Here is a 12,560-nt window from a genome sequence, read left to right on the forward strand (position 1 = left end):
GATTGTCTTGTTTGTTGTGTTTTAGTCTGTGCTCTAGCAGCTGTCTTCAATAGTTAGTTTCTGAGTAGGAAACACCATTTAGTGTATCCAGCAGCGAAAACAAAGGATCAAAAAGATGATATAAATTGAAAGTCAAGGAAGAGCAAAACTGTAAGAGTGTAGCAGTCAACACACGTTTCCTCACAGCTCAGAAGTGCTTTATATGCACATTTTTTTCAACCTCCATTTTGGTAGACCAAGATAGTGTAGACAGATTAAAAGTGTATTTCAGGTCTCTCATGGTTTTCCAGCTCCAAATGTGTTGCACAAAGCCAAATCCCTGTGGTTAGAGTCCAATCTGGAAAAAGTTAATAATTAATAATTCAGGAAATAAGTGCTTATCCTTTTGATAAAACCATGCAAGGGACCTGCACACAAACTCTGTAGATTTCAGCATATCTCTGGATACTAGCTCAAGCAAAAACCTTTTTCTTTAGTGTTTACATTCATTAATACTGAATGTTAATACAACATTGTTATTGTACATTTATGTGTGTGTGTGCATGTGCGTATATATATATAATATATTATATATAATATATTATATATAATATATTAAAAGGGTCAATTTTTTTTCTTTAATTTGTGCCTACAAGCCCACCTGTCTTGGTTAAACTCAAGCAACAAAACAGAATTTGCCCATTTTTGTTAGCTCAAACAATATAAACATATTTACATGTAGAAATTTAATTATATTAAGCAGTTTGAATAAAACAGTATGATGAAAGACCATACTAGGTGTTTAAAATTAAGACCATAACTATGGCTTTTTGAAAACTTTGTAGGTAGTGGCAATTCAAAGTGTAATTCAGCAGATATATTGCAGAGAATGACGAGATTGCTTGATGGTTACTGATTTTGGCTACCCTGTTGCCAAGGGCAGATTGTTAACAGGAAATGCTAAAGGTTAGAGTTGAACTGCCTCCCAAAGACCGTGACGTTTGAATTTTCTTAGCAGTTCATAAGAGAAGTGTAGATTTTTTAGCAAGGCACCGAAATGTGGATCTACTTAACTTGGAGCTCTGAAGTTATATGAGTCATTGTCCTGTGCTAGGCCAAATGCCTTGCTCACAGAAACTAAGGCCTATTGCAATTCCTTTTGTCAAGATTGAAAATAACTGCTTAGCACTGAATTTTGCTCTTTAGTCTTCCCTTGGTCTTTCCCTGCATGATAAGAAAGGCAGTGGAAATCTGTGTCCTCCAGGCAAGAGGATGCTGAACACGTTAGTTATGCTTTGCCCACTGTCGAAAGCTGTAGCTCATCACTCTTTTCCTGCTATTGGTAGATTCAGTTTTTAATTGCCTATAAAGCCTGAGTATTTGAAATCTCACATAAGAGGCTTAGGTCCATATGTATTGCATATGTATAGCTGAGAGCAAAGATATGGTTTGCGTTAACATTTGGGCTCAAAAATACAATCTTTTTGGGAATACAGGCTGAACACTGTAAATTAGGTGAACTGAGTTTTAATCAGTTTCAGTAACATCCTTTTTTCTTCAGTGACTTGCAGTACAATGCAACTTGATCAGAACATTTCCATTTTCCTGTTCATTCTCAAAAAATACCTTTTCTGCTCTGAAAGTAATTTTTTTCTTCAGTGAATATAAACAATAGAGCCATGTAGAACTACTTCCCTTGAAATGTAGGGTGCTTCATAAATAGAGGTGTCCGTGTCCCAGAAATTGCACTTGCATGTATGCTATAAACAAAAGCTACCCCATAGATTTTTTTAAGGTGGGTCACATTATGTCAGGTCACATCATAAAGGCCAGTAGAATTGATAAAATTTAATCAATGTGTGCTCCGTCTTACAGTAAATAAGACAATAGCTGGTAATTTTTCCCCTTCCTTTTGCTCCACCCTTTGAGTTACTAGTGGGTCATTTTACTTAGAGCTAAATAAAAATATGTGTGAGCTACAGTTTTCCAAAGGCAATGTAGGTAGGTATGACAAAAACTGCCATGAAAAGGTAGCTCTCACTGTAATTAGCTAACTACTCCCCAAAACTGTATATAGGTAGCTAGTAATATAAGATAGTAAATGATTGAAAAAAATATCGGAGCATGGGTTACTTTTTATTCTTTGCCTAGCACTATTAAATTGAAAGCAAATTTGTAATAATAGAGAAAATGGATACATTTCTGTTCCAAAGTCAACTGCCAAATTCTTCCTCGTGCTTATCTATTCAAGTTTCTAGGGAAACAGTATACTGCTTGCAAGGATATTCAGGAGCAGTTCTACTACAGATCAGGATAATGAGCATCTAATAGATTTTCACACTGTCTTTTTAAATAAATCCTCATTTTTGGTCTCAGAAAATGTTATATTATTATCATATTATGTGATGCCAAAAATATCTACCACTTGCCTATATTAGTATAGTGCACAAAACAAGTATAGCTATTTGCAGTGGTATGCAATGCTGTGATATTTTGTTACAGTATGTCAGGGAAGTTTTTAAACTGATCTACTAGTTATAACAAAAATGTGAGTGACCACAAAGACCAGACATCTCTAGTATTTTTCCTCCTGTACTGAGTATACCTGCTGTAAACTGATTAAGATGATTGGGATACTAAACTAGACATTTCACAAGTGAAATCTGGAAAGAGTAACCATTCTGAACCTCATTGGGCTTGCAGGTGTCTGTTGCACAAACTTGTGAAGTAGATGGTGATGACAGTAAATTAGCTCAATTGCTTGTGTTTATTGTTTAGAAATGACTGGGATCCTCCTGACAGAAAGGTAGATACTCGCAAGTTCCGTTCTGAACCAAGAAGTATTTTTGAATATGAGCCGGGAAAGTCATCAATCCTTGAACATGAAAGACCGGTAAGACATATAAGTGAAATGGGTAATACAGTAAGAGATTTGGTGAGAGGTTATCTTTTTATTATTTACTACTAATAATAACTACTTAGAGGAATATTGAAGGTCCTTTTTCAAATACAGTTTTGCAGCAATTTATCTTTGCTGTTATCTGATGGTTGTGTTGAAAATGTGGGTTTGGCTTAGTTGCTAAACTTATATCTTCTGGTGTTTCCAAGAAATCAAACCACCACTGTGCAAACCTCATGGATGATGAGCAGAAGTGTGAATTAATGGAAACTGCTTTTTCGAATTGGTATGCATCTCCAGCACTTATTTTCAGTAGTATTATCAGCACATATTACTGATTAATTAATGCATAAAAATAAAGTATTTGCATTTTCAGGGTATGCCTAATTGTACATCTAAGGAGATTTTGGTCAAATACTAGTCAAGGTTGCCCAGAGAGGACTCAACTGAACACAGCCCTGAGCAACCTGATCTGATTAGACCTACTTTTGACAGCAGGTTGGGCTAGAGGACCTCTGGAGGTCCTTTCGGACCTCAATTACTCTGTGATTAGTGAGTGTACATTAACATATAATTAGAAGCCTTTATTCCTGCTTTCTGAAAAATGATTGCAATTACAGAATTTTTCACAGGCATGCCTGATAAAGCTATGCTTAATGCTTGTAAAATAACGACGGAGGTGTTCATTTCCTGAAAGATACATTCACCCAGCCCTTCCAATTTACCTTTATTCTATCTTAAGACTTTCTTATTTTAGGAAAACTGTTATGTATCAATGGCAATATTTTCTTTTCTTTGTCTTTTACTCTGAGGTTGAAGTGGTTGAGAGAGTCCAGTTTTTAAGAAGAGGTTTATGTAATCGGTACTGGATTATTATTTGCTTAGGTATTACATGCTTGTTCACTGAATTTATTTTGCCAGTTTAAAATAAATTAAGGAAATAATTGAATTTAATAATATGTAGTATGTTCAAGCATAAACACCTAAACCAAGCACCTTTTCCTCTGTTTTTGTGGTCTTTGCAGTAGTCTGATTTTTGTTAGCTAGAAAAACACCAAGCTCTTTTTCTGTGAAATTAAGTTCTTGAAGAACTGATACATTTTTCAAAGAGGAAATTGGCATTTCTATAGGAACTGCTAACGAATCAATATAATTAAATGGGGTTTAATATCTGTTGTGCAGATGAACTTAACAAATAATTTTATTTAGAAGGCATTTTGTCAGGCAGTTTTATCAATATGGAATTTCCACTGTTGATAAAGATGCTCTTTAGCTTTATGTATTTAGATACTTTCTTTGGACCACGTTACAAAGCAAAATACTTGGTTTCACTAAAGCACTTGCTTCCCTTGTGTTCATTGAATGGGATATAGAAAGCAAAACTAACAACTTAAAGGATGTTCAGCAGAGCAGGCCAGAAGTTTTTTCTCTGTGTGTGTAGGAAAAGCTAACATCTGAAAACAGTGCAATAGTTCCAAATTCAGATGAAAACTCCAAATTCTCAACTGCGTCAGTATTGCTTAAGTCTTCCATCTTGATAATCTCAAAAGATTTGATTTCTAATGTCTAAAAATTTGTTCTGATGATACTGAAAGTATTAATAAAAACGTGGAATGTCAAATAAATACAGTTCATTAATATTGCACAAGATGGACATTTATAGTATCTGAACTGAAAATTCATACTTTATTAGTTTTGTCAAAAACAGAAAGTCAAAGAGAGTTTTTATAACACTCCAAATCCTAAGTTTTTTTTCTGAAATAAGTTAATTTCCATGTCCATTGTAGTTTTGATGGCAAAATAATCTATTGAAATATAAAATACTTACAGCTACCTTATAATAAACAGGACGGGTGAGGTTTGAAAGATCAGCATTCCCTTTTTTGATGTAGGTACTAGATTAGAATCAGTTGTAATTAATGTGGAGATTAGAAACATGGGAACAATATAAGAAATTGAGATTCAATGTGAAATTTAGTGGGAAATATTATTCAGCAGATCCTCATTGATCAAAAGAATGTGAGAAATAATAAATCTAAAAAATTGACCTAGTAATAAACATTAAATGGATAGATTGATTAGGTATAACTGATTAAATTTGTTATGCGTAAAAAAGGATGAGTGTAATTTCAAACTGCTGTACCATGTAGCAACCTTCTGCCATGAAACAGGAAATTAATGTGTTTTCTTCCATAATGTGAACTTTTATACTTGTGTATGTAAGAGTATAAAACATCAACAAAAGGTAGAGGCTTGGGGTTAGTCTTTTGAGATTACAGGTAAAAGTAAGTGATATTAAGGCATTAAATAGTCTTACAAGACATGATGACAAAGCTCCTTTTTTTCCTATTTCAATAAGCCCAGAAAACATTACTATTTCTTCCAATATTATAACACTGGTAAGATGGTACATAACTTGTTTTGATGTATATTTCCATCTCCAATATCTGCAATTCAATTAAATGTTCTTTTTCTCCAGTGTCATCCAAACCATGGATTTGTTTCCTAAAATGCATGTTTAACTTCTGTAAATAAGTATATGGTGGTGTAATAACTTAATTCTACTCACATGAACATGAAGTTAAATTTTATTATTTATTAGTTTCTACCTTGTATCTGAGAAGAATTCCTTCATACATGTACATTTTTCTATTTCTGCAGTAGAGCATGTAAGGAAGAATCATAGTGCTGCTGTAAAGAAAGACTTCATAAAATTGATACAAGCAATAGTTGCCTCTGTTTTCATCAGGTGTTTTAGTCTAAGCATAAAAGTACACGTGCTAGTCAGATAAAACTGAAAGGTTAAATTGTAGTTCTAGATTTTTTAATGTTTGTTCAGTATACAAATTTTCTACTGAGAAATTCATGATCAGAATAAATTTTTAAAAATCTATGTTTTGTCAAAGACCAAAAAATAGACGTGGCTTGTACTTCTGTTGGGTTCTAGTTTGGTTTGGTTTTTCCAGTAGTGAAAAATTCGACATTTTCTTTATAATGTGTGAGTTTGATTGCTTTTTACATCTTAAGCTGGTTATCAGAATATTCTGCTTGGTATGTTTTAACATGTCATTAAAAAAATATTTCTTCTCATAAAAATATGGAGAGACTAAGTCAATCCAGTAGTAGACTTGGAGCTATTTAAAAGGAGTCCAAAAGAAAAAAGGCAAAAGTAAACTCTTTAGAAGTAATAAAGTGACAAAACCAAATTTACAATAGACATCTCAGCCCATTGTTCTAAATAGGCTTCAGTGTGGTGTCTGAATTTGCAAATGCAAAATATTGATTTGACCATGCATATAAGAACCATTTAGCTCACAGGTTTAAATGCACACTTTTGGTTGTTACCTGTGAATGTCTATTTGTGTGTATCAAATCAAGCACAAGCAAAGCTTCATGTAACACTACAGACATAATTTTTTTCAAGGACCATGTTCTTCTATGCTGGAGTATGCTGATGCAGTGTTGTGTTGACCATCTGATGCAAAAGGAGTGAAGTTACTTGGTGGTCTTTAGTAGTATATTTTCAACAAGTAATCAAAATATTACTAAAGGACTAGATGAAGGATAGAGTGTTGGAACATTACTTGGTTTGACTGACGAGTCATAAAAACATAATTTCCTTTATTGCTTTTGCCTCCTATTCCAGTAGTTTGGGAGATATTTTGTGAGACTAAGCCAACTGCAGTTTTTAAGGCAAAGGGATTCAAGTCTCTTAGAAGGGGAGATAATAGAAAAAGATCCATCAGCAAAACTGAATCCAAAAGCCAAACAAAATCAATTGCCTGTGTATTGATGTGAGTAGAACAGGGAATGCAGAGTCCTTTCTAGAACTGCCAGGCAGCAGGGAATTTGCAGACTTTAGTGCTCAGTTTCTTTTTGTTTGCTGCCCTCTGCGGTTTAAGCTGTGAATTAAATTAGGACTTGTGTGCATGGAGTTAGTTTTACACACTTCCTTACAGTCTCATTTTATTTGCAGAATACCACACGAGAAGAACTGAAAAACTTAGAAACTAGTTAAAATACACTATTTCTAGCTTTATACGAGGCTTTTAAAGCTTGCAGTTAATTGTGAGAGTATTTGAATATGAAAAGGGAGCCAACTCCCATACTCATTTTTATCTCCTTGGCTAGCTGGGTGGAAGCCCAACAGATCTGACAGTCTGTTCTGCCTCCCTCCAAGGAGGAACACTAGTTCATCAGTGTGTGGGTGTGGGGCTGCTGCTCTTCTGGGCACCTTGAGGCTCACTGGGCTGATGCTCACTATCCAAGAAAGTAATGTCAATAGGCCTGGATTTGTAGTGCCAAAAGCTCCATAATTTCAACCCTGTATGTATTTCAAGGGATTTTTTTATTTATTTAATGTAGGTGCACCCATTTGTTGATATTAACATTTCTGTGAAAATTAATTTATTGGTAGAATAGAAAGATAAAAACATGCCATATTTCAACATACTGTAACTTAGATTGGAAAATGGATGAAAAAGAATTGTTTAGTACTGTTTTCTCAGATTATTCAGATCTAAATTGTGGACTTTTCTTTTTTTAAGGTAAGCAAAAAACCTTTGAATACGCCAAGCATTCTCTGTAATAGGAATCAAATTGATATATAACAAAGTTATCTTCTGCATTGTGAATCTGTCATGTTTTGCTCTCATGCCTTCATATCTCTGTAGAAGAGAATCATGGTGTTTTTCTTAATCATAAAAATTCACAAATTTTTAGTGGTCAGTTCATGGAACTAATTTCAGTGGTGTTTCTCCACTAAAGACGTAGGTGTCTATAGTTGAGTTCAAACAGTTGTCATTAATACTGCTGAGTTACAGCTGTGGATGGTGGAAATAAAAGGGCAAAACGCCAGAGGAGCTTCACTTCCTAACCTTGCTGTGGAGCACAGCAAGTTTTTCATCAGCTTCGTTCACTTCCCACTCCATTCACACTCCCACTACTTCCCTTTCTTGAAAGGATATTGTAAAGATAAGTGTGTAGAACATCAGTTGGTGTCCAGATATTGCATGAACAGCTCATAGATATGTGAGCACCAAGGTAGTTCTAAAGGGTCGTTGGCCTTTCAATAGAGCAGAGTGGGGAGTCTGTCCCAGTAACATCAAAGTCAGCAAGTAAAGTGCTGTAAGATATTTAATTGTCTGAAATGGTCAAGAGCACAATGTTATCCGTTGCAGAAAACAGAAGTAGCTGTATGTGATTGTTTTGGTGTGTTGGTGATAGCTTGACTTCGGAGGAAAAAGTGTTACAGATTTGATTACCAGTGTCATTCTGTATGCAGCACCTTGTCTTCTTTGATGACTGCCTTCTAGGTCACACAATAATTAGTGTCTAAGTTCTGATAATTACAGTTATGGAGAATCCAATTTTAAATTCAGAAATGTCTTTAACAAGAGGATTTCTCTGTTTCAGAGATCCTTAAGCCAACAGTTCACTGTAATTCTGTGCTGCATGAAAGCCTACATCGGTTCCTGCAAAGAAACTGGAGCTGTTTAGAAAGTAATTAACGCAGCCAAGTTTACAGTTGATTAGATATCCCATTGAGAGCTGAACTGTTTTGCACTGTCATGTTTTCATGCTACTTGAATAAATCTGTCAATTATTCTTCTGTTCACTGAAGACTTTCCTTAATGCTATCAATTGCTACTTTATCCCTTAGCTGGGAGAATTTTCAGATGAAAACAATGTTTTTCACTTGGAAAAAAATGCTTCATTGTGTCAACAAGGCTCTATGAGATAAAGTATTACACAGTACTGCTGCAACAAATATTAGGGAATGCATAATTTTTTTGTTCCCTAAGTTTTGACTATAGAATTTAAAATATACAAGTTCCTTTTTCATATGCTGAAGTGGCTTTTTAACATAGTGATGCTTGCATGATGCATATTCCTTATCTCTGCTCAGCGCTTGCTTCAAGACAGCAAGATCCAGAATTAACATGCTTTGTGAGAAGACAAGGAATGGCCAAAAGCAATACAGATAAAGTTATGTCTTTATTGCTGATCAGATGGGCAATTTCTTGCCTATGCTGGAGATGAAAATCACTTAAACCATCTTCTTAACTAGGAATCTTTAGTAGGATTAAATCTACTTAACTAATTCAATGATGTTTAAAGAAAAGTCGAAGAGTCCTCTTAGCTTTAAAAGTGTAATTTTAAAATGTTTAACAAGTTCCAGCCTTTGGAAGAACATCAAAAATAAAAGTTTTAAAACTACCGGTCAGTGTCAGCTCTTGAACAAGAATATTCTCTATCTTAAATACCATCTTCATTCTTTGATTTTATTCCATTTCTTTCCTCATATTTGTTTTGTCTTTGTCTGTTTGTTGTTAAAGTGACATGGCATTTCTAGCACTTTGCTCAGTGTGTACCTTTTCCTTCCCTTTTCCTTCACAACTGCTCCAGACTGATCGCATAAACCCTGATGACATAGATTTAGAAAACGAACCCTGGTATAAATTCTTTTCAGAACTGGAGTTTGGACGTCCGGTAAGTGAGGACAGAATATTAATGTTTACACATTAGGAAAAAATATTTTTATAATGAGGAATTTAAATTACCAAATTCAGCAAGTATATGCTAGTAAAATTAATATGAGATTTTTTTTTAGAAAGGGCAATAAATTCATCACATTTATTTTTTGAAATAATATTTTTTTCAAAAAGACTCTTAATTTGCCAGAGCAGTGGCATTAGTAGCTTTAATATGGAGTGTGTTAGACATATAGTAGTGTGTAAATATGTAATAACAAGGTAAATTGCATGATAAACAGGGGTACTTTCTAGTCTAGACTTTTCTAGTCTCCCTAAATCTTCTGCATTTGGCTGGATTATTTTTGAACAATCTTTTAGAACTGAAAAATGTCAGTTTGCTTTAGGGATGCTAAGTTGCAAATAATGTATTTTACTTGAAGGAATGTGTCTAAATTTAAATGTAGGAAGCCATATACAAATTTCTTATGGCAGTAAATGCTGATTTTTTTTCCCTGTTTTCCTCTCTTATATCCATACGTCCAGAATACGTATTTTGTACTTGAACACAGAGATACTGGTTTGCTCTGTTTTCAGGCTGGACACCTGCTTGTACTTCAGTTTTGCTCCAATTTTCACAAATTTTCACAATTAGCTATTTTCACAAATAGCTAGTATCAGTAAAAGGACTTGGGCAAACAGATGCTACCTTTGTCCTACTGCAAACATTTATGTTTAAAATTATAAACCTGAAGAGTTCCATCTGGTTGAAACACCTAAAAATCAGAAATATCTCCATTTTTCACCTTTGATTTCCTAGGCACTTGCAAATCTGCAAATACCACAGGCTTAATTGTATCTAAGCACCAGAGACTGTTTATGTATTTTTTACAAGGGTAAAACAGTAGCATTGCCTTTAAGCAAGACTGAGAACTAGGTTTCACTTCCTCCCTGCACAGTGCCTCAAGAACTAGGTTGAAGATGCACCTGGTCTTCCTTTTGCATGCACTCTCTCTTGCTCCATAAAGCTCAAATTCTTTCCTGTATACTCTAACATCTTTAGGAAAAGGATAGCAAATGCCTTCATCCCAGAAGAATGTCTAAGAGGATGGTTAGAGTATCCAGACAGGTGGAAAACAGGAGTTCAAATCGCCTTAGAAGAAGGAGGGAAGTAAATCCAATCATTCACTCAGTCTTTTTAAGTATTCTGTTAGCTCCCCAGGATTCTGACTGTGATTTTTTACTTAAAAAACCAAAAGCATCTGCCCACAGGCAGAAAATTCCAAATAGACATGAACTTGAGAGTGTCAGGATTTAAAATATTCCCATTCTTTTCTTTCCCTGTTAGCCAGCAATTCTCTGGAGGCCCCGCAGAATTCTAATTAGTGGCATGCCAGGCTACATGAGGAGCCTGAGCACTTGACACAGGTGCACTCTGGATACCTTAGTCACTTTTTGTAGCTAGCCATAAGGCAAAATCAGAACTCCCAGCTACTTCAGTGAGACCAGAATAGGAAGCAAAACCACGTACACTCTTTTAAAACTTTATTTTTTTAACTGTAACATTTTAAAAAATTACCAATTGAATACCATCTGAAAATTAAAAAAAAAAAAAAGTTAAATATATCTGGGTTTACTTTGTTGTCTAGTGGTCTATAATGTATCACATTTTCACTGATTACTTTTTATCTCCCTTTATCCAGCCATTCAAGCCCTATTGTCATTCCTCCCTCTAGGTGGGCAGAAGCAGTCCAGATACATTCTTCTGATGAACAATATGTCAAAAATAATTTATTGATAATGATAACCTTTAAGATAAAATAGATTGAGATTTCTCCAGCAGAACATAACTCTAGTGCTTTACACTCTTCTGTCTCATCAGTATTAAAAACTGCTGGTATTTATTCAACTATCCCAGTTGTAAATTTTACCACCTAATGTTACTAACATTTATTAAGATAATTTTAAAAATATAACACATTCATCCTTCCGTTCTCCCCATGTGTGTCACTCTTTGTATCTGATGCTGTCAACACTTAGTTTCTAACTGTGTCACCTTTTCCATATGTTTCATTCCTTGCTGCCATTGTTTCTACTCCATTTCATCTCTACACTTCTGCTTTTATGATGCAGCCACCTAAAAAGATTTTGGACTATTTTCAAGAGAGTTCTTCTGGTGTTTCCAATGAGGTAAATGAATGATTCTTTTTCGGATGATTCTCTTGGGAAGAAGGGTTGGAATGCTCGCCATTTATGTCTTAAATCTGTTAAAATTTAGTGGTTTCCTTCTGATAGCTATGAGACATTTTTAATTCACAATCATTGTATCTTTGTCTTCATATCTTTCCAGATCACTAGTGCAGTTGGATGTTGATCTTATTATCCTAGGAACTGTGAGTCCTTATCCCCAGAACTTCTCAGAGATTAACACTCAGAATTACACAACCGTCCATACGTCTCTAACTCTTTGACAAGTTCCCACTTTTCAGAGTTGGGCAGGTGCATTGCACAATTTATCCATCACTACAGTAGTAATTTTTAATTAAAATATCTGACTTCAAATTCTATATGTCAAGTGAAAGCCTTTGTGGCTAAGCTGTCATTTCTCCAATTAAGTATTTATGGCTATGGAGCTAATCAGATAAAAACCACAATTAATAATCCTCTTGTAATTTAGAACTGTTGCTACTCCAAATAAAATTCATCAGGATCAGGTAGTGGGCTGTCATTGCCCTACTCTGAGTGGGAGAGATTCAGACTTTCATTCCTTCTCCACTCCCTCCCCATTTTTACAGCGTTAGGGCAAAAGTCAGTGACTCCTATAATGGCAGCTTTGCTTCATATGGTGGCTTGTATTCGTGATTCATCTTCTGTAGTCTCTCCAAAACTTAACCTCAAATTGTGGTCTTAATTTTTAATTGTTTGCAAATTACTCTGGTTTGGTTTTAAGCTCTCTATATATTTAGAAAAACCTCATAGTTGGGAAATTTGAGTTCAGTTCTCTGAAACAATAAGCTTCTAGGCCTTTGCTAATTCTTTTTAGTCCTCTGTACATCAAGGAAGACAATTTAAAAGCCCTAACATGACTGTTTGAAATATTCCCTTGTTCACTAGGTCTGGGTAAAGTAATATTGTTTTTCTCTTTAATTAACTTACAAAAACTTCTGTCTTTAATTTTGAAACTTTAATAATCTTTGAATTTGATAAAT

The 12,560-nt window shown here is 34.7% G+C and overlaps 1 protein-coding gene across 19 annotated transcripts in view; it reads left to right on the forward strand.

Annotated features, from left to right (window-relative positions):
• SORBS2 (sorbin and SH3 domain containing 2) overlaps positions 1-12,560 on the forward strand; it is a 156,179-nt gene that overhangs the window by 109,219 nt on the left and 34,400 nt on the right. For 14 of the 19 annotated variants that reach the window (XM_027676573.1, XM_027676590.1, XM_027676592.1 and 11 more), the window contains 3 exons: positions 2,758-2,872; positions 9,287-9,370; positions 11,485-11,541. In XM_027676573.1, the coding sequence (XP_027532374.1) occupies positions 2,758-2,872; positions 9,287-9,370; positions 11,485-11,541 (256 nt within the window). The remainder of the gene's footprint in view (positions 1-2,757; positions 2,873-9,286; positions 9,371-11,484; positions 11,542-12,560) is intronic. The other 5 variants (XM_027676582.1, XM_027676583.1, XM_027676581.1 and 2 more) reach the window with 1 other exon arrangement.

This window comes from Neopelma chrysocephalum, unplaced genomic scaffold, assembly GCF_003984885.1.
Source record: "Neopelma chrysocephalum unplaced genomic scaffold, ASM398488v2 Primary Assembly neopelma1_42, whole genome shotgun sequence".
Classification (NCBI taxonomy): Eukaryota; Metazoa; Chordata; class Aves; order Passeriformes; family Pipridae; genus Neopelma; species Neopelma chrysocephalum.